Source organism: Suncus etruscus, chromosome 9 (assembly GCF_024139225.1).
Source record: "Suncus etruscus isolate mSunEtr1 chromosome 9, mSunEtr1.pri.cur, whole genome shotgun sequence".
NCBI classification, from domain to species: Eukaryota; Metazoa; Chordata; class Mammalia; order Eulipotyphla; family Soricidae; genus Suncus; species Suncus etruscus.
The window spans coordinates 107,815,247-107,842,248 of record NC_064856.1 but is presented as its reverse complement, the minus strand read 5'-3'; the positions used below and the strand labels follow the sequence as shown (position 1 = coordinate 107,842,248).

Below are 27,002 nucleotides of genomic sequence, written 5' to 3'. Positions count from 1 at the left end.
CTGCATGCAAGGCAAACACCCTACCTCCGTACCATCTCTCTGGCCCTCCAAATTCTTTTTTTTTTCTTCCAAATTCTTAATTGATCAATAAAATATGCTTTTATTCGGCATTCTGTGTTAAAGTACAAAGATTCATTAAAATGAGAAATTTCCTAGCCCTCTTTATATTTTTGTGATGCTAGGTTTCAGGTCCAGAGTTTCACAGGCAAGTGTTTTGCCACTGAATCTTTTTCCTGGCCCAACTCCCTCCATTATTTAACATGTGACATTTCCCTAATATTTAGTTCAACTAGATTTAGGTGACATTTTTCATGGAAACAAACTTAAAATCATGTGTGCCTACCAGCATACTTACTGATTTAAGGCACACTCCCGGCCCATAAAAGCATTCTTGATGCTGGAGAGATAGTATAGTGGTGGGGGCTTGCCTTGCATCTGGTTGACCTATTCAATTCCCCAGCCCCCAACCCCAGTATGGTCCCCTGAGTCTTTCCAGGAATGTTCCCTGAGTGCAGACCTAGGCATAAGCCTTGAGTATCTTTGAGTGTGGCCTTAAAATTGAAATAAGTAAAATAAGAGCCTGGAGAGATAGCACAGCGGCGTTTGCCTTGCAAGCAGTCGAGCTAGGACCTAAGGTGGTTGGTTCGAATCCCAGTGTCCCATATGGTCCCCTGTGCCTGCCAGGAGCTATTTTTGAGCTATTTCTGAGCAGACAGCCAGGAGTAACCCCTGAGCACTGCCAGGTATGGCCCAAAAACCAAAAAAAAAAAAAAAAAAAAAAAAAAAAGAAAAGAAATAAGTAAAATAAAAGCATTCTCCCACCATCACCTAAAAGGTACCACACCCAACAATTTCCAGAGTTGTCTTAAGGGCTTGCCTACTTTGCCTGGCATTTATATATAAAAATAATGATGTGTTTTCTCTGGCTTTGTGAATCTGGGACTTTATGACTGGCAGCAGAACAACCCATGAGAATGGCATGCTTCCGGTTCTGGGCGTGTTGCCCCTGCTGTGGAGAGAACGTGCTTTAAAAGAGTGGAAAACACAGGTCATAACTTCACTCTGACTCATTGACTCTACTGAGTGAAATGTTCCCATAACTTTTCATTTGCTCTGCAGAACAGTAAGGAGCATTGAGCCAAGCTCTACTCCAGGGCTTCTTTTTTTTTTGTTTTTTTTTTTTTGTTTTTGGGTCACACCTGGCAGCACTCAGGGGTTCCTCCTGGCTCTACACTCAGAAACCGTTCCTGGCAAGCACGGGGGACCATATGGGATGCCGGGATTTGAATCACCGTCCTTCTGTACACAAGGCAAATATCCTACCTCCATGCTATCTCTCCGGCCCTCAGTCCATGGCTTCTTAACCCAGAACAATTTTGCCTCCTTGGGATATTTAGTAGTGTTTCTATTCATTCATTCATTCATTCATTCATTCATTCATTCATTCATTCATTCATTCATTCATTTGGTTTTTCGGGCCACCTGTTTGATGCTCAGGGATTACTCCTTGCTAAGCACACAGAAATTGCCCCTGGCTGTGGGGGGGAACCATATGGGACGCCGGGGGATCAAACCATGGTCCTTCCTTGGCTAGCGCTTGCAAGGCAGACACCTTACCTCTAGCGCCACCTCGCCGGCCCCGTATTTTTATTTATTCATTTGTTTACTTATTTACTTATTTATTTATCTATCTTTTTAGGTCACACATTCCTTGCTCTGCACTCAGGAATTATTCCAGATGGGCTCTGAGGACCATCTGGGATGCCAGGAATTGAACCCTGGTCGGTTGTGTGCAAGGCTAGCTAGTATCCTACCTGCTGTATTATTGCTCTGGTCCCTTAGCAGTGTTTTAAAAAAACATTTTTGACTTTTCTGTAGGGAAGGGATGGAGCTATTGAATAACAGTTGTAGTGCCAAGGTTAAGAAACACTTTGGGGCCCGGAGAGATAGCACAGCGGTGTTTGCCTTGCAAGCAGCCGATCCAGGACCAAAGGTGGTTGGTTCAAATCCCGGTGTCCCATATGGTCCCCCGTGCCTGCCAGGAGCTATTTCTGAGCAGACAGCCAGGAGTAACCCCTGAGCATCGCTGGTTTTGGCCCCAAAACAAAAAAGAATGAGAAGGCAGGGGCTGGAGCGATAGCACAGTGGGTAGGGCATGTTTGCCTTGCACATAGCTGACCTGGGTTCAATCTCCGGCATTTCATAGGGTCCCCTGAGCCTGCCAGGAGTGATTGATGAACGCAGAGCCAGGAATAATCCCTGAGCACTGCTGGATATGGCCCCCTATATCCCAAATTAATAAAAAATAGAATGAGAAGGCAGGTAGACTTTAGTGCTAAACTCTAGTCTATTGAACGTAATTATTGCAGTGATTATTGAAGCAGGCATATGTAGACTATTGGTTGGTCTAGAATAAGGTTAGTTGTACTGAAAGTATAACAAATACATAATATAGCATTAAGCATTCAGATAAGTGGGCATTAACTGCTTCAAAATGCATTTAGAGACCTTGGAAAATTATTACTTTGGGCTGGAGTGGTAGTATAGCTGGCGGGGCACTTGCCTTGCTTGCACATGATCTGGGTTCACCCCCCAGCATTCCGTCTGGTTTATAGACCCTGCCAAGAGTGATCTCTGAGCACAGATGCCAGAGCTAGCTACGAGCACTGCCAGGCGTGATCCCAAAACAAGAATTTACTTGGCTAAAGGGAGAAGGCATATAAGATTGTCACTGGAAGTTTTTTTGTTTGTTTGGGGGCCACATCGGGTGGTGTTCAGAGCTTACTTCTGACTTTGCACACAGGGAATCTCTTTTGGTAAGGCTTGGGGGGACCATATGGGATGCTGGGGATCAAGCCTGGGTCAACCTTGTGCAAAGCAAATACCCTACCCTCTGTACTATGTCTCCAGTCCCTAAAGATTTATTTTGCTTGTTTGTTTGTTTGTTTTTGGGACTGAAAATGTAGGCCGGCCACAGGCAAAGCAGACACCCTACATAGCTCTGGCCCAAGATTTTGTTTTGTATTTGGGTCACACCCAGTGATGTTTGGGGGACCATCTGGTGCTGGTCATGGACTCCAGACTTGCCCTCATGCAAAACATGTGCAGAGCTTGTTAAAACTATGGCTGTAGCCCTGAAAATCACTCCTGGAGACTAGACTAGAAGTTCGAAGTTTAAAGGATCTTGAAAAGTGGGAGTAATTTCATGAACGTTAAGAAAACCTACTACACCCCCAAATAATCTTTTGGGTGGTACATCTGTGCCGCTCAGAGGTTACCCCTGACTCTGCACTCAGGAATTACTCCTGGCAAACTTGAGGGGTTATAAAGGGTGTCAGGAATCAAACTGCATTGGCTGCATGCAAGGCAAATGCCCGACCTGCTATACTCTCATTCTGGCCCTGACCCCTCAGTTTTTTACATTTTCTTTTCTTTTTTTTTTTTTTACCACATCCACCAATGTTCAGGACTTAACTTCCTGGCTCAGTGTTTAGGGATCACTCCTGGCAGTGCTCTGGGGAACCATATGAGGTGTCAAGGATTAAACTAGGGTAAGTCGAGTGCAAGGCTGGTACTCTTTATCTCTAGACTTTTTTTTTGGGGGGGGGCACACTCTGTGACGCTTAGGAGTTACTCCTGGCTATGTGCTCAGAAATTGCTCCTGGCTGGGGGGACCATATGGGACGCTGGGTGGGGGGGCTGAATCTAGGTTTGTCCTGGTTCAGCTGCATGCAAGGCAAACCAAATGCCCTACCACTGTGTTATCTTGTTATCTGTGTTATCTTGTGATAGCTCTGCTGCTATCTCCAGACTCTTTTTCAATCATAGATTTTGGCCAGCTCTTTTTTGGTTTGTTTTTGTTTTTGGGGCTGCACTCGGTTGTGCTAATGGCTTACTCCTGGCTCAGCACTTACATCAGGGGACCTTAGGGGAGACCAGGGATAGAACCCTTGTGGGTCATATGCAAGGCAAGTGCCCTGCATACTGTACTATTGCTCTGGCCTGCATCTGTTCTTTAGATGGGACCATATAACTTAAATTAAGTCAATGATAGTTGGAAATGATTACTCGGGACAAGAACTGGGCGCTGAAAGGAACTAAAGTGAAAATTTGTAAAAACTGCTTGCTAGCCACAATCTCCTTTAGGAACAATGTTGTGAACGTGTGTGTCAGAGAGAGAGACAAAGAGAGACAGAGAGAGAGACAGACAGAGGAAAGGAGGAGAGGGAGAGGGAAAGATAGGCAGAGACAGGCAGACAGACAGAAAGATGAAACATTGGTGGTGGGAAACAAGCACTGATGAAGAGTGTTGTACATTATATGGCTGAAACTTAATCACGAACAACTTTGTAACTGGAAAATATAACCCAGCTGTATTACAAACAACTTTGTAACCACGGTGTTTAAATAAAGTAATTAAAATAATACATTAAGTCAGGTGATGAATAGAGTAACCTAGTAGATTTTACCAATATACACTATGTAAGGAATTTCCAGTGGTACAAGAGCGAACATATTTTTTTTTTTTTTTTTTTTGGTTTTTGGTTTTTGGGCCACACCCAGTAACGCTCAGGGGTTACTCCTGGCTATGCGCTCAGAAGTTGCTCCTGGCTTGGGGGACCATATGGGACACCGGGGGATCGAACCGCGGTCCGTCCAAGGCTAGCGCAGGGAAGGCAGGCACCTTACCTTTAGCGCCACCGCCCGGCCCCGCGAACATATTTTTATAGCTAGAACATTGCCTGACTGTAGAGGAACTTGAGAAAATATAATAAGTTAGGCTGTAGCTAATAATATGTGGCTGGGAGAAAAGTCCGTTTTTTTTTTTTTTTTTTTTGGTTTTTGGGTCACATCCGGCAGTGCTCAGGGGTTACTCCTGACTGTCTGCTCAGAAATAGCTCCTGGCAGGCACAGGGGACCATATGGGACACCGGGATTCCAACCAACCACCTTTGGTCCTGGATTGGCTGCTTGCAAGGCAAACACCGTTGTGCTATCTCTCTGGGCCCGATTTTTTTTTTCCCCCTGACTGCACACACCGCCTCGCTAGAGTAACAGTCTTGGCTTCAAGCTTAAACCAGAGCTTAAATTGCGGAGGGAAGAAATAATGGAAATAATGGAATTTGTGGGTACACTGTGCCTAGGAAGATAGGAGGCTGATGGGTGATTGGAGGGAAGTTGAGTAAAAGGCCTCACTCTCAAAAACGAAGCCAGAACAGATGTACTTGAAGAGAACTCATTCTGGCGGTTCTACATGTAGACTTGTCAGACATTGGTATTGGAAGAACGTCTACTGACATGAAATACTCGACTCATTTTTACCGTTGAACCTCGGGTGAGACATGCCCAGGAGAGCAGGGGTGGTTAGTGGTAGAACTGGAATTGGGACTTGCCTTTTGTTAGGCCCCAGAGATTTCCCCAGACTCTCCCAGTAAGTGAAATGAAGCTGGGCTAGCCTGACGAACCTGTGCCGAAGGCACTTTCACATTTGCTCCTGAACTTCGCAGGTTGGCTTAATAAAGTTGCATCACTGAATGGAGGGCAGAGGGAAATGAGAAACCTCAAGAGTTCCTGGAGGGAGAGCCGGAGGGAAGGCAGGAGTGTGCGAGCTAAGAGGGGAAAAGGAGAAGACGAACTAGGCGCTCTCAGATTGAGTACTAAGCTTCTTCCAAGCTGGGTGACGCTCTTGTTGTGTTACTGGCCTTGACAGCTCTGGGTGAGAAGAAAGTTGCCGCTACTAGGGCTGGAGAGGGCACTTTGTCCAAGAGAACTTTTCAAAAATTTGAGACTGAGATGACCAGTTAATATGGGAATGGGAGTTTGATGTGAAAAGGATAGACTGTGAGGGAGGAGGGAGAACTTGAAATCAAATGTGGCCACAACCACATGCAAGGCAAGTACCTTAACCTCTTTCGTCTCTCTGGTGGCTCAAGAAACTTGATTTTCTTGGGGTTATTTAATTAATTTATTTTTGGGAGGGAGGGACTTGGGGGGGTTCATACCTGGCAGCGCTTAGGGGTTACTCCTGGCTCTATGCTCAGAAATTGCTCCTGGCAGGCATGGGGGACCATATGGGATGCTGGGAATCAAACCGGAGTCCGTCCAGGGTTGGGCGCATTCAAGCAAATGCTCTACCTCAGTGCTATTGCTTTGGCCCCTCTTGGGGTTATTTTATATGTACTTCTGGGTTTGGTGTTTATAATACTAGAAACTCTTATTGCTCTTCTTTTTTTATTTTATTTTATTTTATTTTTTTTGGTGACACCTGGCGGCACTCAGGTGTTACTCCTGGCTCTATACTCAGGAATCACTCCTGGCAATGCTCTATGGGGTGCTGGGGATTGAATCCAAGTCGTCTGAATGCAGAGCAAATGTACAGAGCCTGCTGTACTATTGCTTGGACCCTTATTACTAAGATTTTGGTTTAGGGGTCACACCTGGGACTGTGTTGGGGCTTCTCCTGGCTTTTGGCTCAGGGATTGCTTCTAGCGTTATGTGGGAACCAGGCTGTTCCAGGAATCAAACTTGGGTCTCCTACATGCAAGAGCCTGTATGAGCCCTCTGTGCTGTTTGTTGGGTCCTTTCTGCCCTTGGCTGAATGCGTTTCCTCGCTCTAGGATCGACTGGTCTGGGAGGTGAGTCTTCATCTGGAGATGAGAATAGTGATATATTAGATAATACCTTGTTTTATCCAACATGAAAATCATCCCTGGTTTCTTTGTATCTGTTCGCTCACAACTTGGTTTCACCCAAAACAAATATCCCTGGTTCCTTTGTATCTGTTTACAACTTGGTTTCACTGAAAACAATGTTTTTCTTTTTTTTTTTTTTTTTTTTTTTGGTTTTGAGTTACACCCGACAACGCTCAGGGGTTAAACCTGGATCTGTGGGGCTGGAGAGGTAGCATGGAGGTAGGGCATTTGCCTTGCATGCAGAAGGACGGTGGTTCGAATCCCGGCATCCCATTTGGTCCCCCGAGCCTGCCAGGAGTGATTTCTGAGCGTAGAGCCAGTAGTAAACCCCGAGCACTGCTGGGTGTGGCAAAAACAAACAAACAAACAAACAAACAAAAAACTCCAACAACCTGGATCTGTGCTCAGAAATCGCCCCTGGCAGGCTTTGGGACCATGTGGGATGCCAGGATTCGAACCACCAAATGTGCTGCATGCAAGGCAAACGCCCTACTGCTGTGCTATCTCTCCGGCCCCAAAAGTTTGTCTTATATGTAAACCTGGGCGTGACTGGCTCAGGATAGCATGAGCTATATAGACTGCCCTTACTTTGTCCATTGGGCTTTGTACTCAATAAAAACAGTTTCGGCAAGGCAGCTTGCTCTTGGTACAAGGAAGAAGGTTGACAGACTACACTGTTTTATTCTCAGCCTGGTCTGGATTATTTCATACTTAATCCTGCTTTAGACTCATCACCTGGGGCTGGAGATACGGCATGGGGTGATTTTACAGTGAAGTGACTCCTGGTCTTGATGAGGACTCATGGGAAGCAGGAAGCCCCTTCACCTTGCTGAGTCCAACATCTGTGTTGGGCCTTCTGCTGCTTATCTGAGGTTTTCCAGGTTAGGTTCCCACTTCCTGCTGGGGGGGCTGCTCCCAATGGCATTGGCGACCATGTGGTAACAGATTGAATCCGAGTTTCTGCATGCAAAACGTACTCAGCCCTTTGACATAGCTTCCACTACACACACTTAAAAAAAAGGAGGCCGGAGAGATAGCATGGAGGTAAGGCATTTGCCTTTCATGCACAAGGTCATTGTTCAAATCCCGGCATACCATATGGTCCCCCAAGCCTGCTAGGAGCGATTTCTGAGTGTGAAGCCAGTATGTAACCCCTGAGCGCTGCCAGGTGTGACCCAAAAACAAAACAAAACAACAACAACAACAACAACAACAAAAAAGTGGGGGCCAGAAAGTACAATGGGTAGGAATTTTGCCTTGCATGCAGCCAATTCAGGTTTGATCTCTGACATTCCATATAGATTCCTGAATGCAAAGCCAGTAGCAAGTCCTGAGTATGGCCAGATGTGGCCACTCCTGCCGCCCAAAAAGAAATAGATCTAGAGTCACATTGTGACTTAGTCATAGAGTTTATTTGTTGACTTCACAAATACTCGTTGGGTGCCCGCTATGTTCAGGCACTATCCTGACATCTTTAGTTATGGGGCATTTTACAGAAGAGACATTTTTTTTGTTTTGTTTTGTTTTTGGGTCACACCTGGTGGTGCTCAGGGGTGTTACTCCTGGCTCTGTGCTCAGAAATTGCTCCTGTCAGGGGGACCATATAGGATGCCGGGGATTGAACCCAGGTCCGTCCCAGATCGGCTTCATGAAAGGCAAATGCCTTACTGTTGTGCTATATCACTCTGGCCTCACATAAAATATTCTTGATGGCTTTTTATATAGTTGTATAATATATTTATTTATGTTTTATGATGGAGTGAAGGCAAAGAGAGGAGGTGACATCAAAGAAACACATGAGGTTGGTGATTTGATTATCCTCACAGGCTAGGAAGTTGGAAAGATGGCATAACTGAAAGGAGAGAATCCCAAGGTTTTGATTGGGGACCTATAGGATTGGGGAGTGTAGGAGGTCGAAGGGACTGGAAAGATAGTGATGGCGCTAAGCACTTGCCTTACATGGAAATGAAGTGGATAAGATGCTGGTTTGATTCCCAGGACAGCCATCCTGAGCACTGGCAAGAATAGCCCTCCGAGTACCAAGTGACCTGGACTCTACTCAGCCAGAGACAAAGAGACATAGAGAGATGAAGAATATCAGCAAAAGACAGGCTGGAGTAACAATACTGTGGATAGGGCATTTATTTGCCTTGTACACATTATTTGCTGATCTGCGTTTAATCCTTGGCTTCCACCATGAGTAATTCCTGAGTGCTGAGTCAGAAGTAATCCCTGAGCACAGCTGAGTGCAGCCTCCAAAAAAACAAAAAACCCAACAACCCAAATCATAAAACTCACCTAAAACAACCCACTCTCCAGAAAACAACTCACACAATTCTTTCAGAAATTCAGCGAGGAAACTCAATAATGAGGGTATCTGGAAAGAGGTGAGTAGAAGTAAACTTTTTACTAGGATGGCCAAGTGATGAGTCTGAATCTCTTACTTAGGAAGTCAGGGTAGGATGGTGTGGATGGAGAAAAGTGAAGGGCTCTGTTGAGTCACTGGTGGTGAGTCTTCAAACGAGAAGAGCAAGATCCTTTTAATTCAAAGCCTCAGGATTTATGAGGCTATTAATGATAGGGGTTCAGACCTATAAATGTCCCACCACTGCACCCCCTCCCGGAATGTTGACTTCCATCTTCCATTATTTCAGTGTCTCCCACCTCCCACTCTCAGAACAGGATGTTTTCTAAAGGGGGAGAGGGCATTACCTAGCTCTGTGCTCCAGAGTGATCCCTGCCAGTGCTTGGAGGCCAGTTGCGATGCTGGGAATTCAAACGGGGATTGCTAACGTGCAAAGCGAGTGAGTGCCCCCAATTCCTGAGCACTCTCTGTAGCCCCAGAACAAGATGGCTTTGTTCGTTACTTAACTTTTAGGCACCGTGACTTAGAATATTGATAATGGCTGCTGGGTTTCCTGCACAAAACATACCATATTTGCCGGTGTATAAGACAACTTTTGGAAAAAAACAAAAAACAAAAACCAAAAAAAAAGTCAACCGAAAATCGGGGGGTCGTCTTATACCGTGAGTATATCCCGAAAAATGTTTCAATATGCCGCTAAACGAAAATTGTCTGAATATTGCCACAAAATGAATTTTCCAACTCGATCCTGCACCAATCACTGGCTGCTAACCGCCTCTCTAACTCGGCCAATCCAAGCAGGCTTTTGATGCATGCAAATTAGACAATGTTCTTGACCCGAATCTACAGTGTCAAAAGCCTGCTCAGATTGACCAGAGTCAGAGAGGAAGTCTCTGACAGTACAACCTTTGAACCTGTGCTTGTTGTGATTGGCTCACTGTGTACATACAGTTGCAGCACAGGAACATTCTGTCTGATACAGCGAATATAGGCCTAAACCTATGTTTTAACTGCAAAAGTAGGGGGTCGTCTTATACGACCAGTCATCTTATACACCGGCAAATACGGAACCTATACCACGGCCTCCACCACTGTCCCAGTGTCCTCACACTTTGCTCCAGTGGCATGCAAACTCAAAAGGATTCTGTGGCCTTTCAGTTCTTGTTTTCTTAGATCCCAGATCTGAGAGAGAAATCATTCTGTGTCTCTCCCTTTTCTCGTGACTGTCTGAACTCTCCAGATCCTTCCAGATCCAGAACTCCGAACTCTTTAGATCCTTCCACATGGCTGCAAATGGCTGGAATTTGTCTTACAGCCGAGTAGGACCCCATTGTGTACATGTTCCAGTTTCTGTTCTTGGACACTTATTTCCAGACTTTGGCTTTTGTGACTTAACACTGCAATGAACATAGGCTTGCAAATGTTTTTCTTAAATTTTTAAAAAATTTTTTTTTTTTTTTTGGTTTTTGGGCCACACCTGGTGACGCTCAGGGGTTACTCCTGGCTATGCGCTCAGAAGTTGCTCCTGGCTTGGGGGACCATATGGGACGCCGGGGGATCGAACCGCGGTCCGTCCTAGGCTAGCGCAGGTAAGGCAGGCACCTTACCTTTAGCGCCACCGCCCGGCCCCGCAAATGTTTTTCTAAGTAGGTTTTTTTTCTTTCTCTGTTTAATTTTGGGCCAACCCGGTGCTGCTTAGGGGTCACTCCTGGCTCTGCACACAGGAATCAGGAGACCATATGGGTACTGGGGATCAAACCCAGGTCAGTGGTGTGCAAGGCAAGCAAGCACCCGACTTGTGTACCCCTGGCAGCTCTTTCTTTTTTTTTTTTTTTTGGTTTTTGGGTTACACCCGGTGCCACTCAGGGCTCTGCACTCAGAAATCACTCCTGGCAGGCTTGGGGGGACAATACGGGATGCTGGGATTCGAGCCTCCATCCTTCTGCATGCAAGGCAAACGCCTTACCTCCATGCTATCTCTCTGGCCCATGTATTTTTTTTTTTTTTTGATTTTTGGGCCACACCCAGTAATGCTCAGGGGTTACTCCTGGCTATGTGCTCAGAAGTTGCTCCTGGCTTGGGGGACCATATGGGACACCGGGGGATCGAACCGCGGTCCGTCCAAGGCTAGCACAGGCAAGGCAGGCACCTTACCTTTAGCGCCACCGCCCGGCCCTGGCCCATGTATTTTTATTATTAAGAAGTTAGATCTCCCTTAGGATGCTGGGAGCTGGGGGTGGGGGCTTCTCCTGGCTCTGGGCTTGGGTTATTCCTGGTTTAGGAGATTATACATGTGGTGCCAAAGGTTGAACCAAGGGTTGACTGTGTGTTAGGTCTGGACCGTGCTCTCTCTACTGTTCCCCTATGCTCTTTCGGTAAATTTAAATAGAGATATTAAGTAAAATCGGAAGAGCTTCTGGTATTAAGTCTTTTAGGCAAAGAGTGGGGTTTTTAGGCTCAGCAGGAGCTGAAAAGCTTTCAAAGAAGTGATTTGCTGAAGGAGTTGCTTTTTATTTTATTTTTGTTACTTTTTTGTTTAGGGGCCACACTCAGTGGTGTTTGAGTTACTCCTGGTTCTATGCTCAGAAATCACTTCTGGCATGCTCAGGAATATGGAATACTGGATATGGAACCTGGATTGGCTGTGTACAAAGCAAACATCCCACCCACTGTCCTATCACTCCAACCTCCACTTTTTTTTTTTTTTTTTTGTTTTGGTTTTTGGGTCACACCCAGCAGCACTCAGGGGTTACTCCTGGCTCTACGCTCAGAAATCGCTCCTGGCAGGCTCCTGGCAGGCGTGGGGGACCATATGGGATGCCGGGATTTGAACCACTGTCCTTCTGCATGCAGGGCAAATGCCCTACCTCCATGCTATCTCTCCAGCCGTCAGCCTCCACTTTTTATTTTTCTTGCACAACAGTTCTGCTCCAGGAAGCTCCAGGCACTACCTCTCTTGCACCAGAGTCCCATGGTGGTGTTGGGCCTGAGTTCTGGGTCCAGGGTGACTCACCCCCATTCTGTGAGCCAGGGAGCAGGAAGGGGAAGGGGCATGCCCTAGAGCAGTCTAATCATTCCCATCAGTGTTGTACTGTAACCACAGTGCCCAAAATAACAAAAGTCTTAATAATAAAAATGGGCCTGTCAGAGAGGCAACTGGAGGGTGGAGGAAAACTGGGGACATGGGTGGTGGGAAATAAGCACTGGTGAAGGGATGGGTGTTAGAACATTGTATGTCTGAAACTCAGTCATGAATGACTTTTAAATCATGCTGCCTTGATTAAAAAAAAAAGACCCAAATTGAATATTTGTAGGTCCCATATTTCTGTTTTGTAGAAGGAAGAACTTTAGGACATAATGCACAGAAATGTTCCTTTTTCTTTTTTGTTTTTATTTTTTGGGTTATACCCAGCTATACTCAGGGTGTATACTTCTTTACTTCTGGCTCTGAGCTCAGGGACTGGCGTGGAGGTACTTGGAATTGAACCTGGATCAGCTGCTGGCAAGGCAAGGCAAGGCAAGGCAAGGCAAGGCAAGGCAAGGCAAGGCAAGCTTTTTGCCCACTGTACTGTTGTTGTTCCAGCCTCAGAAATGTTTCCTTTTAGGGGCCTGAGTGGCACAGTGGGAGGGCGTTTGCCTTGCATGTAGCTGAACTGGGTTTGGTTCCTGGCGTCCCATATGGTCCCCCAAAGCCTGTCAGGAGTGATTTCTGAGCGCAGAACCAGGAGGTACCCCTGAGCGCCACTGGGTGTGGGCCTAAAACAAAAAATAAAAGCATTATTATAAAAACAAGAAAGGACTCTTATTTTAGTGGTGTAAGTTTGCATACTTAGAGAAAAAGTGCTTTTGTCGCATTTCCTAGGCTTAATGATTGTTTTGGAGAAACTTCATAAATCTATAGCTACTGGATTTTAAAGAATTGGTAATGGACTTTGGACTGTGATGGGGGGCTGCTGCTGTTTAATTTAATTTTTTTTGTTTTTGGGTCACATCCAGCAGCGCTCAGGGGTTACTCCTGGCTCTATGTTCAGAAATCACTCCTGGCAGGCTCAGGGGACCATATGGGCTGCTGGGATTCGAACCACCAGCCTTCTGATTGCAAGGCAAATGCTTTACCTCCATGTTATTTCTCCGGCCCCGAACTTTTTTTGAGGTGAAGTTGACTGCATATTGGGACTGAAGTTGGACTGCATATGGGATGGGAGAGATAGTACAGCAGGTAAGGTGCTTGCCTTGCCAGTGGCTGACCTGGATTTGACCCCTGGCACTGCAGATGGTCCCCCAAAGCCCTGCCAGGAATGTTCCCTGAGAGCAGAGCCAAAAGTAAGTTCTGAGAACCACAGGGTGTGGCACCCAAGCTAAGAAACCAAGACTGTGTGTGTTAGGGGCTCAGATTCACGCCCCTTTAGCTGTGTGTGTGTTCTTCCTACCCTCACCCCCCACCCAGTAACCTCCACCACAGTGCATTGAACTGTTTCCAAATTCTCGAAACTTCCCTGAGGCCTCTCCGCCACCACAGTGCTATATTATTCAGAATTCAGGGGTTTGTTTGGTTTGGTTTGGCCTGTGAAAGAGCTTTTCCAAGCATCTCCCAAGGACCTGTTTTGCAAGTTGCTTGACTTTTTTTTTTTTTTTTAAGCCTGAGCATTTCATTTCCTTATTGGAATGGGAGTACTATTATGTACCTCAGGCATATTTTAAGGATTAAATGGACTTATGTATGTAAAAGGCTTAGCTTTTGATTCTGTGTATGGGTTATTTCTGGTGTTGGAATTTTGGGGGGGGGCCGACACCTGGCAGTGAATATTTCGGACTCTGCACTCAGGAATTACCGTATTTTCCGTATAAGACGACTTTTGAAACAAAAAAAAAATAGTCAACCGAAAATCGGGACTTGTCTTATACGCCAAGTATATCCTGAAAAATGTTTCAATATGCCTCTAAACGAAACAAAAAAATAAAAATCAGGCCACAGAGTTTCCAAATCTCTTTCTTGGGGGCTCCCAAACAGTACTCAGGACATCTGGGGGCCACTTCTGGCAAAACCCAGTTAATCATGTTGGTGGTTCAGTGCTAGGGTCTGAGGATGGGGTGTTGTTTGGCTCATGTAGTGGGGGAGATTAACTGATTAACCACCAGGGAATTGCCAGAAAAGGTGCCTATGATAAGGGGCCAATCACTGCAAGGCTGCTCGGACCGCCTCTCTAACTCAGCCAATTCAAGCAGGCTTTTTATGCGTGCCAATTAGACAATATTCTGGACCCGAATCTACACTGTCAAAAGCCTGCTCAGATTGACCAGAGTCAGAGAGGAAGTCTATGACAGTATAACCTTTGAACCTTTGCTTGTTGTGATTGGCTCACTGTGGTCCATCTAGTTGTAGCACAGGAACGTTCTGTCTGATACAGCAAATATACGTATGTTTTAACTGCAAAATTAGGGGGTCGTCTTATACGCCGGAAAATACAGTACTTTTGGCACCTGAGATGCTGGGGCTGGACCCAACCCGGGAGAGCTGCAGGCGAGGCAAAGGCTCCACATGCTTTACTATTGCTCTGGCCCCACGTTTTGGAATCTTAAGTTTTTTGGATATTCCTGTATTTTGGGGTGGAAATCACTTTTATTTCCCTGATTACGTACCTAGGAGTGGAGGCCTCGGTGTGAACTCAGTCTGTTTAAACAATTTTAGCAGCTACTGCCTCACAGGTTTCCAACAGCATAGCTGTACTTGTATCAGAATGTGTGGGAGTTCTAGTTGCAACATAGCTTTTCCAGTAGGTGATTTTCCCAGTTTGCAGCCATTATAGTATCATAATTTCAGCCTATATTTCTTTGATAGTAATATGGAAATATTTTTATATAAAATTTTTGGCCATTTGGATGAGTATATTTATAAATATAGGACTTGCCTTTTTTTTTTTTTTATTTGGCCACTCAGCTGTGGTCAGGGCTTGCTTCTGGCTCTCTGCTCAGGGGTCACTCCTGGGAGACCATCTGGGATGTCAGGGATCAAAACTAGGTTGGCTGTGTCCAAGGCAAGTTGTGCATTGCTCCCTCCTTATCTATTTAGTTTTTTTTTTCTTTTATTTTAGATCACACCTGGTGGTGCTCAGGGGGTTACTTCTGGCTCTGTGTTCAGAAATCGCTCCTGGCAGGGGACCATATGGGATGCCAGCAATTGAACTAGGGTCTGTCCTGTGTTGTCCACATGCAAGGCAAATACCCTACCGCTATGCTATTTCTCTGGCCCGCACATAATGTTTTTTTTTTTTTTTTTTTTTTTTTTTTTTTTTGTTTTTTTTTTTGTTTTTGGGACACACCCGGCGGTGCTCAGGGGTTACTCCTGGCTGTCTGCTCAGAAATAGCTCCTGGCAGGCACGGGGGACCATATGGGACACCGGGATTCGAACCAACTACCTTTGGTCCTGGATCGGCTGCTTGCAAGGCAAACGCCTCTGTGCTATCTCTCCGGGCCCACATAATGTTTTTTTAATTTTAAAAACTATTTTATTGAAACTGTGATTCCAAAATTGTTCATAATACAGTTGTTTTTTTTTTTTCTCACAGTAACAACAGCATACAATGTGCCCAACACCCTTCACCTGTGCATGTTTGCCACCATCAATGTATCCGATTCCCTTCTTGGGGCAGACATTTCTCTCTCTCTCTCTCTCTCTCTCTCTCTCTCTCTCTCTCTCTCTCTCTCTGTCTGTCTCTCTCTGTCTGTCTGTCTCTCTCTCTCTCTCTCTCTCTGTCTCTCTCTCCCTCTCCCTCTCTCTGTCTCTGTCTCTCTCTCCCTCTCCCTCCCTCCCTCCCTCTGTCTCTCTCTCTCTCTCTCCCCCTTCTCTCCCTCCCTTCCCCTCTCCCTCTCTCTTCACAAACACACACCTCTTTCTTCCGTTTTTACACTGATTTGCAATATTTTTCCTGAGGAGTACCATGCCTACACACACACACACACACACACACACACACACACACACACACACACACACACACACACACACATCTTTCTTCTCTTTTGATACTGATTTGCAATATTTTTCCTAAGGGGTACCATGCCTATCATTTTCTCTCCTTGCAGCACCCAGCTCTTGTCCTGAGTGATCATTTGAATATTTCCTCCTACCTGGCAGTATGCACTTCCTGCTCTGCTGTCTGTCACTGGTTAAAAGTTAGTCATTTTAGGGGCCGGGAAGGTGGCGCTAGAGGTAAGGTGTCTGCCTTACAAGCGCTAGCCAAGGAACGGACCGCGGTTCGATCCCCCGGCGTCCCATATGGTCCCCCCAAGCCAGGGGCAATTTCTGAGCACATAGCCAGGAGTAACCCCTGAGCGTCAAACAGGTGTGGCCCAAAAACCAAAAAAAAAAAAAAAAAAAAAGTTAGTCATTTTAATGACGTTCCAGTTCATTGCCTGACTTGTATGCTTTGTGCTCTTGTGTCCTAAGAAGTTCCTGCTCTCCCCATGTTCACACCTGCACAGTTTGAGAATGTCTTCTCTCCTGTCCCTAGGTGAAACCATGGAGAGTGGGAAGCCCGGACCCGTGCAAATTGTCGCTGTCCACAAGGACCAGCATTCATTTGAACTTGAGGAGAAGGCGCTGGCCAGTGTCCTCCTGCAGGACCACGTCCGGGACCTAGATGTGGTCGTGTTGTCGGTGGCCGGAGCCTTCCGGAAGGGCAAATCCTTCTTCCTAGACTTCATGCTGCGATATTTATATTGCCAGGTGAGGCAGATCGATTTCTTTCTAATTAGAAACAGACTTTTGGGGGCCAGAGTGATAACACAACGGGTAAGGGATTATTCTTGTATGATTCTGACCCAGGTTTGATCCCTGGAGTTCTAGAGGGTCCCCCAAGCCTATCAGGAGTCATTTCTGAGCACAGAGCCAGGAGTAACCCCTGAGCACCAACGGTTATGGCCCCCTAACAAACAAAATAAAAAGCAAATTTTTTTTTGTTCAGAGATACAGTGGTGAACTCCTGGGTTAACCTGGCTGAATAAAATGACTTGATGTTTCAGTTTGAAAAGTGACACTTCTCTCATCACCTCCACAGAAGGAAGGTGGCAGCTCCAATTGGCTGGGTGACCCCGAGGAACCACTAACGGGCTTTTCCTGGCGTGGCGGCTCTGACCCAGAGACCACTGGGATTCAGATCTGGAGTGAAGTTTTCATCGTCGAGAAGCCAGGTGGGAAGAAGGTAAGGAAAAAAAGACCTACAGGTTAACAACCAAAAGGCCAGAACACATGAGCTGACTGGTACTGAGATAAGATGGGAAAGAATTTTAATCTAAGAATACAAGTGCATTGTTTAAAAATCAGACTTCGTGGGGCTGGAGAGAGAGCGGGTAGGGCATTTACCTTGCACGCAATCGACCCAGGTTTAATCCCAGCAACTCATATAGTCCCTGACCCTGCTAGGAGTAATTTCTGAGTGAAGAGCCAGGAATAATCCTGAGTGCCGCTGGGTGTGGCCCATTAAACAACAAAAAATCAGACTTAAGAGACTAGATGATGGTATTGTATAGCAGGTAAGCAAGCTTGCACAAGGCACACCCAGGTTTACTCCCCAGCCTTTTATGTGCTCCCTTGAGCATTTCCAGAAGTAATTCCAGAGCACAGAGCTTGGAGTACCCTGCACACTCCTATGTACGTCACCAAAACAAAAACAACAATTAAAAAAAAACACAACCCAAAATCATACTTGAGAGGTTGGGAAGAAAACCTTTTGAAAACCTTGGGGGCTGGAGGACATTCCCAGCATTTGTGATCCCTTCAGCACTGCTGCCGGGTGTGTCTCCTTCTCCAAGAGTCCATCTACCAAACAAATAGCTTTTCACATAGGAACATATAAAATTAGTGGTACTGGTGGCCCCTGGCAGTGAGGGGGACCATGGCAATGAGGGGGGAACAACGCAGCGATGGGGGACCACACAGTACCATGGGTCAGATCATATTTTGGTGAGAACTGTGTTTCCAGTTCACCATGATTAATCTTGACTATTTAGTTTACCTTTACCAAATGTGTGGACTGATTCAAAGCCTTCTCTGGGGGCCAGAGCAAGGGCGTTTGCCTTGCATGGGCTAACCTAGCATGGATCAAAGTTTGATTCTCTGGTGTCCCATATGGTCCCCCATGCCTACCAGGACGATTTCTGAGCATAGACCCATGAGTAACCCCTGAGTGGCATCGGGTATGGCCCAAAAAGCAAAAAAGAAAAGAAAAGCAAACACCCTACCTGCTGTGCTATTTCTTCATCCTGAAAATGATTTTAATTTTGTAAAACTTCTAAACAGCTGTTTAACCTCATTTAAATATTGCTTGCATTTTTCCATTTCATTTTTCATTTCCCCCTCTTACTATAATATTGTGTATTTTTTATTTTGTCTTAGGTTGCCGTTGTTCTCATGGATACCCAGGGGGCGTTTGACAGCCAGTCCACTGTGAAGGACTGTGCCACCATCTTTGCTCTCAGCACCATGACTAGTTCTGTTCAGGTAAAGCAACTTGACTGAGAAAGAAAATATTTAGAGGGGAGAATGTAAAGGGAGAGACATTCGGTTTTAGTTAAAATTTTCTTCATGCCAATGGTGATAGATTATTTTTGATTTTAGAATCAGGGGCTGTAGAGATAGCATGGAGGTAGGGTGTTTGCCTTGCATGCAGAAGGATGATGGTTTGAATTCCGGCATCCCAGATGGTCCCCTGAGCCTGTCAGGAACGATTTCTGAGCATAGAGCCTGGAGTAACCCCTGAGCGCTGCCGGGTGTGACCTCCCCCAAACAAAATTTTAGAATCAGCATACATTAAATTCCTAAAAGCAGGGCCGGAGAGATAGCATGGAGGTAAAGCGTTTGCCTTTCATGCAGGAGGTCATCGGTTCGAATCCCGGCGTCCCATATGGTCCCCCGTGCCTGCCAGGAGCAATTTCTGAGCCTGGAGCCAGGAATAACCCCTGAGCACTGCCTGGTGTGACCCAAAAACCAAAAAAAAAAAAAAAAAAAAAAAAAAAAAATTCCTAAAAGCTTTAAGAAGGAGCGCAACTTGATTTTCTCTTTTGATTTAATTTGATTATATATATATATGATCCAAGAAAGGTTTGAGAAGTGGAAATTGAAGTTACATGACTCACACTGTATTTGAATGTATCTTTGTTTTTTGTTTTGTTTCTGTTTTGGGGCCACACCAGTTGACACTCAGGGGTTACTCCTGCCTATGCGCTCATAAATCGCTCCTGGTTGGGGGGAACATATGTGATGCCGGGTGATCGAATCACAGTCCATCCTAGGCTAGTGCTTGCAAGGCAGACACTTTAACCTCTTGTGCCACCCTCAGGCCCAGGAAGAATGTATCTTAAGCTGTCAAGGAAAAACTCCGTTGATTTTAATTTTAACCTTAAGAGTGTTGTTTTCCAAAAAGACATGTTACTGTTTGAACATTATTCATATCCTTTTTTTTTTTTTTTTTTTTTTGTTTGTTTTGTTTTGTTTTTTTCTTTTTTGGGGGCCACACTCGGTGGTGCTCAACAGTTACTACTGTTTCTGTGCTCAGAAATTACTTCTGGCAGGGTTGAGGGACCATATGGGATTCTGGGAATCAAACCTGGGTTGGCCACATGCAAGGCAAATGCTCTCCCTGCTGTGCTATCCCTCATCGCATTCATCGCATTCTTTTTTTTGGTGGTGGTGGGGGCATACCTGACAGCATTCAGGTTACTCCTGGCTCTGCTCTCAGAAATAGCTCCTGGCAGGCTCGGGGACCATATGGGGTGCCGGGGATTGAACCTGGACCTGTCCCAGGTTGGCTATGTTTAAGGCAAATGCCCTACTGCTGTGGTATCACTCCAGCCCTTGTCATATCCTTAAATGCAAACTTCTAATTGTATAGAGAAAGCCTTATTCAGTGCTTTAAGCTTACATGAGATTTGTTTGAAGAAAGCTAAAGGTATTAATCTGGATGTTTGTTTTCTAGATTTATAATTTATCACAGAACATTCAGGAAGATGATCTTCAACAGCTGCAGGTATATTATTCTTCATAAAAATTTTTGACTGCCACAATATATTGTTGAAAAGTTTTCAGACTTTATATATATATATATATTTATATATATATTTTACAATAACAACAACAACAAAATATATATATGTGTGTATATATATATATATATATATATATATATATATATATATATATACATATGTAACAACCTAGGAGTTTTACAAAAAACTGAAATGTGGAGGGATATTTTCTGTTTATCCTCACCCCACACTTTGTCTGCTCTTGGATTGGAGTAGGAGGTTAGGGAAATGGAGAAGGGGGGTGAGTGAGTCCTGCAGACTTATCCTAGGGGATGAGTGAGGGGAGGAAGCCACCCCAAAATAGACCTAGGGGTGCTAGGTAGGTTTGAGGCCCAAGCAATTGGAGAATGTGGCAGGAGGAAGTGTGTGATGTTGTCATAGAGGTCAGAGGTCATGTGCCTGGGGAGGCTGTACTGCTGTGGGGAGCCAGGCTTTCACATTGGGTGAGAGGGAGCTGGGTTCCACACAGAGCAATGGTGTTAGGCACAAGAGAGGAGATATTTTGGGCAGCAGCTTTCTTGCAAAGATTGTTTTGGTTTTGTGGTTTGGGGGACACACCCAGTGTTGCTCAGGCTTTATTCCTGGCTCTACACTAAGGAATCATTTCTGGTGGTGCTTGGAGGACCATCTGGGATGCTGAGGATTGAACCTGGATTGGCTGCTATAAGGCAAACACCCTCCTCACTTTGCCATCCCTGCAGCCCCGATTGATTGGTTCTGAAACGGTCGCAATCATTTAGGCGAAATCTAATGTATAAAGTAGCATCACATTTTGTACCCTAAAAAAAAAAAATCACATTTTGTGCTTCTTCATAGCTGCCAATACTGCTCCTAGTCTTTGTGTTCTGCCTCCTTGGCAGCAGTTATCACTTGTTTCTGTAAAACACTCTTCCAGAGTCGAACAGTCCTGGCACACTTCTCATTCCACTTTTCCCACTGACACTCGAAGAAGTGTGTCAGAATATATCAGATTGCCAGGTTGGGCCCTTTATTACTAGAATTGCCTGGCTAGTTTTTTTCTTTTTGTTTTTGGGTCACACCCGGCGGTGCTCAGGGGTTACTCCTGGCTGTCTGCTCAGAAATAGCTCCTGGCAGGCACGGGGGATCATATGGGACACTGGGATTTGAACCAACCACCTTAGGTCCTGGATTGGCTGCTTGCAAGGCAAACGCCGCTGTGCTATCTCTCCGGGCCCTGCCTGGCTAGTGTTTTGGTTTGTATTGTTCTTTGGCTTTTCCTGTGATGGAAAAACAACTTAAGTTTTGGCTTTTATTTTATTACTGTTTTGATGGGGTGGGGTCATTCTTGGCAGTTCTCAGGAGTTACTCCTGGCTCTCTGCACTCAGGAGTCACTCCTAGAGGTGCTCTGGGGACCATAAGGGTTACTGGGGATTGAACCTGGGTTGGTTACACTCAAGGCAAGTGCCTTCCCCATGCTGTGCCATTGCTCCAGCCACAGCTTTGGCTTTTATTTACTTATTTATCTATTTAATTTTTGGTTTTGGGCCACATCTGGTGGTGCTCAGGGGTTACTCCTGGCTCTGTGCTTGGGAATCTTTCCTGGCAGGCTCGGGGGACCATATGGGATGCTGATGAACGAACCTGGGTTTATCCCGGGTCGGCCACATGCAAATTAAATTCCCTCCCTGCTTTGATATTGCTCTGGCCCCAGCTTTGGCTTTTAATGTTGTGCCTAGCACTTGTGCTTTCTAATGGTCGGTTCTTTCTTACATTGCCAAGATGGTCCACCGAATGTTTCCCTTCAACTCCAGCTTTATTCTTTTTCATAGACTTTTCTTTGTTTTGGCCTACATTGGCCATGATCAAGGTTACTCCTGTCTCTTTGCTCAGGAATCCTTCCTGGCAGGACTCTGGGAGACCGAATGGGATGCTGGGGATTGAACCGTGGTCAACTGTATGTAAGGCAAGCGCCTTATATGCTGTGCTGTCTCTGGCCCCTAAAACTTTTGTAAGGGAGGGAGAGAGAAGGAAAAGACGGGAGAGAGGATGAAAGGGAAGAAGGAAGAAGATGGGAGAGCATAAAGATGAAAGGAAGGAGGTAAGGAATTAAGGAAAGAAGAGTGAGGGAAGGAAGGAAGAAAGGGCGGGTGGGAGGGGAGGGAGCAAAAATAGTTAGGTGCAAGGAAGGCTGCCTGGCAAGCTCTGGTGCAAGCATTTCAAGGTAGAATCCCTTGACATGGGCCTGTGGGCCTGCTTACGAGGCCTTCAGTTGCTGGCCTGCAGTGTCAAAGGGTTTAACACTGGTTCAGACCACACTGAGGTGAAAAGGTGAAGTTAGCTCTTCTGCTGCCAGCCCTAACTGTGGACTTGCAGCTGATTGTTCTTGGGCTGGAGTTTTCCAGAGAATTGGCCAACGTGGCCCTGCAGAGAGAGCTCAGGAGTGGCACTGTGCACAGAAGCATTAACTGTGAAGTAGGGACGCCCTTTTCCAGAAAGGTCGGGGCCTAGCGGCAGTGCAGTTTGATTTGTTTTGAGATTTGTTCTCTCTAAATCGAGTTTTCTGTGGGAGTGAGAAAAGAGTATTGGAGCCAGAGGTGAGCCCCAGCCTGCCTTTAGGCTGACAGGCACTTCTGAGGCTTTTGGGGCTTTTTTTTGGCCATACCCAGTGGTCCTCAGTGCTTATTCTCAGTTCTGATCAAAAATTGCTCCTGGCAGGGTCGGGGGATCCTATAGGATGCTGGAGTCGAATCTGGGTCAGCAGTTTGCAGGCCAAACTGTGTTCTCTCTCTGGTTGCCTGGCCCTGCTGTTTTTGGGCCACACCGGGTGATGCTCAGGGCTGACTCTTGACTCTGCTGAGGAATCACTCCTGATGGTGTTTGTGTGTGTGTGCGTGCGTGCGTGCGTGCGTGTGTGCGTGTGTGTGTGTGTGTGTGTGTGTGGTTTGAACTTGGCTTAGCCACGTGCAAGACAAGTGCCCTCTCAGCTACGATATCAGCCCTGCTTCTATTTAGCACTTTTCTTTTCTTTTTTTTTTTTTTTTGGTTTTTTTTTTTTTGGTTTTTGGTTTTTGGCGCTCAGGGGTTACTCCTAGGCTCGGGAAGTTGATGGGATGCTGGAAATCGAACTCGGGTCCATCCTGGGTTGCCACGTGCAAGGCAAATATTTTATCACTGTGATATTGCTCTGGCCCATTTATCACTTTAAAGCTTCCTCTTGGTATAAACTGAGCAAGGCTTCTGAAGAAGCAGGGAACTCTGAGTGTAAACCCTAGATTTGAAGAATTTGTGTGTTCAGCTATTTGATGTATACCCCCCCATTTTCCCATGCAGTTGTGATGGTCCAGAGGTGCACAAAACAAATAAATATTCCTGCCTTTTCTGTATGCGGGTTCTGTAGTGAAGGTATTATCACTGAAGATCTAGATGATGATGACATGTGTTAAGGAGGACAAAAGAGAGACAGCGGGAAACTGCGAAGTTGAAATGTTTTTGGAGGATGAAAGGGAAAGTGTCATGGCGAAGGGACTATTTGAACCAAGACCTTAAGCACTGTGGAAGCTTGTGGGCAAGAGTGGCAAAGGCAGGAAGACGAGCTGGCACAGGTGCCAAGGCTGCAGGGTGCCCAGCATGCAGCGACCAGGAAAGCCAGTGTGGCCGGATCGCACTGTCTGGACGGGCTTTAGGGCTGGAGCAGAGCCGGGAGCTGATTTAACTCCTCTTAGTTATAACGATGGCCACTGCGAGTCTCTAGACTCCGCTGTGCAGGCTTCCCCCTGGATGGGCCACAGTTTCGGTCGGCTCATGGGCTGGATGAAGGCTGGGAGGGACAAGTCGCCAAGACTAACTTGGGGTGACGCTTGGCGGGCTTTCGGGATGGGGAAGCTTGGCTCTCTCGCCAGAAAGATTCTGCTCGGTTCAGTGAAAGTCTGCTAAAGAGTAGCTGCGGTCACTTGTCCTTTGGCCTAATGAACCAACCGTCTCTCTTCTTTTTTCAAGCTCTTCACAGAATATGGTCGACTGGCAATGGATGAAATTTTCCAGAAGCCGTTCCAGGTAGAATAAGAGAAATTCATGTTTTTATATTTTAGTTTTAAGCCATAAGTGGACTGTGCCGCTTGGATCAAATTTGGTCAGCTGCCTGTTCTCCCTTCCTTCCCCTCCCCTTTCCCTCCTCTCTCCCTCCTCTCCGCATCTCTTCCCCCTTTCCCAAACTCCCTGCTACTCTCTCTCCCACCCCTATACTCCCTAGCTAGCAGAGCTCAGGGGACCATGCAATGCCAGAGATTGAACTCAGGGCCCACATATGCTCCAGCATTTGAAACCATCTTTCTGGTTCCCTGTGACCTGTTTTCATCTGACTAGTGACTCAGATGTTTTTTTTATATTTCTAAATGGTTGAATAAAATAAAACAATACAGGCCAAGAGGAGTAATGGCTCATGATGTAAATTCGCTGAAATGATGTCCCATCGAGGGAGTTTTATGGGAAGGCACCCCCCCACCCCCAACAGCTGCGGCTGCTGCCTGTTTCAGCATTTGCTCTCTGGCCTTTTATGGAAAAAGGCTTTAGCTAACTGTCTCACGTGGACGAGAATGCGCAGTAATCTTGGCAAGGGTAGAGGAACTTAAAGTTTATTGCCATTTACTTTCTTTTTTAATGAAAGATATTTTTAGTTTGAGTTATAACCAGTAGTGGTCAGGGTTTGTTTACTCCTGGCCCCATGCTCAGGCAGAGCTTAGGGACCAGATGGGATGCTGGGGATCGAACCCTGGGAGGGTGTGTGCAAGGCAGTCCCTTGCCTCCTGCCCTTTGCTCTGACCTCTCTTTTTCTTTTTCTTTTTTTTTTTGGTTTTTGGTTTTTGGGTCACACCCGGCAGTGCTCAGGGGTTATTCCTGGCTCCAGGCTCAGAAATTGCTCCTGGCAGGCATGGGGGACCATATGGGACGCCGGGATTCGAACCGATGACCTCCTGCATGAAAGGCAAATGCCTTACCTCCATGCTATCTCTCCGGCCCCTCTCTTTTTCTTTATAACAGTAACAGTACCTATGGTGCATGGTTCAGTGGTAAAACGCATGTCAAATGTTTTAGACCTGGTAACTGTCCCAGACACTCCAGAACCCACACCAGATCTTTGGCTACCTACAGCTATGCTGTATTGTTTTCTCCTTTTCCCTTGTCTGAAGACCTACTTTTAGGACAAAACTTTGAAGTTAACAAGTTCTCAATCTCTTTTGGTTCCCAGTAAGCTGAGGAACAAAAAGAACAGATAGATAAATTGACCTGATATGGAATTTTTTGGGGGTGTTGCTGTTATTTGGAGGGGACACTCCTCTTGATGCTCAGGGGTTTTTCCTGGCTCTGCACTTAGTAATTACTCATGGCAGTTCTTGGGGGACCATATGGGGTCCTGGGGATTGATCTCAGGTTAGCTGTGTGCAGGCCCGTACTCTACCCACTGCACTATTGCTCTGGCCTCATTAGCTTATTTATCTCTGTTGTATTTATGAAATTTCCAAGACATTGTATAATATGTTTTTTTGGGGGCAAACCTGGCTGTGGTCAGGGGTAATTCCTGGCGCTGCACTCAGAAATCGTTCCTGGCAGGCTTGGGGGACCATATGGGATCCTGGGGATTTAACCCAGGCCCTTCCCGGGTCAGCAGCATGGAAGGTAAATGCCCTACCCGCTGTACTATCGCTCCAGCCCCAGTATTATATAGACACCTGGTTTAAGTCCATTTCCTTGTCCCCTTTTAGAAAGCTGGCATTATGCAAAGTAGTATTTTAGTTATTTTGGAAAATGCATTCATGTAACTGTGTTATGTTCTCTTGTTCCCCTTAAAAGACACTGATGTTTTTGGTTCGAGATTGGAGTTTTCCTTATGAATACAACTATGGACTACAGGGAGGGATGGCATTTTTGGAGAAACGTCTACAGGCAAGTAGGAATATAACCTGAGCAACTCCCCAAATAGAGGAATACATTTTTAAATTCATCATTATCTATTTAAGTGGATAATGAAAATGTAATATATTAAATACTTACAGTATTACCTGTTTCACATATTATTATTATTCTGGGTAAGATGAAAGAATCTGATTTCTTTCTATTTTGGTTTGTGGACCACACCAGTAGTGGTCACGACTTAGTACAGGCTGTGCTCCCATGGATCACTACTGGTGGGCTTGGGGGCCATTATGCGGTGCCAGGAATTAACTGGGATTGGCCACATGCAAAGAGAATACCCTACCTACAGTACTATTGCTCCAGTCCCAAAAGAACCTTAATACTTTGTGTGTGTATGCGTGCGCGCGCCACATGAGGTGGTGCTCAGGGGTTATTCTAGCTCTGTGTTTAAAAATCGCTCCTGGCAGGCTTGGGGGACCATTTTGGATGCCGAGGATCTAACCTGGGCCTGTCCCGGTTTTCCTTGTGCAAGGCAAATGCCCTATCAGTGTGCTGTTGATTCGGCCCTAGAACTTGAATTCTTTCATTGGCTCCTAGAGAACAGATCTGGGTAAAAGCTCAGAGTTTGACTGTCATTCCCATTCCTTATTTTAGACCAGGTTCTCTGTGTGACTCATGCATGTCAGTCTTCAGAACTTCATTTCTGTAGTTCATTATCAATATTATTTATTTTGGGCTGGAAATAAACAGGCCCAGCCTGTTCTCCAGATCCGAGACAGAGGATTCCTCTGTCATGACTGCTGAGCTTCTCCTTCATGCTCACACTTTCCCTTGCCCACCCAAAGATTGTGCAAACCTCTGAAACTCCTTAGTGCCTGTTCCTGGACCACTGGAGAAGCCAGGTCCTGGCCAGACAGGATTATGCCTTAACTACTTGTCAGGTTCTGAGTTTTCTCACTAGAATTTAGGCCAGACTTAAGCCACTTATCC

General features: G+C 45.8%; 1 protein-coding gene across 1 annotated transcript in view; it reads left to right on the top strand.

The window, feature by feature from the left end:
* The window catches only part of ATL3 (atlastin GTPase 3), a 46,022-nt gene that overhangs the window by 7,723 nt on the left and 11,297 nt on the right, over nucleotides 1-27,002 (top strand). The window contains exons 2-7 of the mRNA XM_049779987.1: nucleotides 16,570-16,784; nucleotides 17,116-17,259; nucleotides 18,453-18,557; nucleotides 20,032-20,082; nucleotides 24,099-24,155; nucleotides 25,950-26,042. Of these exons, the coding sequence (XP_049635944.1) occupies nucleotides 16,570-16,784; nucleotides 17,116-17,259; nucleotides 18,453-18,557; nucleotides 20,032-20,082; nucleotides 24,099-24,155; nucleotides 25,950-26,042 (665 nt within the window). The remainder of the gene's footprint in view (nucleotides 1-16,569; nucleotides 16,785-17,115; nucleotides 17,260-18,452; nucleotides 18,558-20,031; nucleotides 20,083-24,098; nucleotides 24,156-25,949; nucleotides 26,043-27,002) is intronic.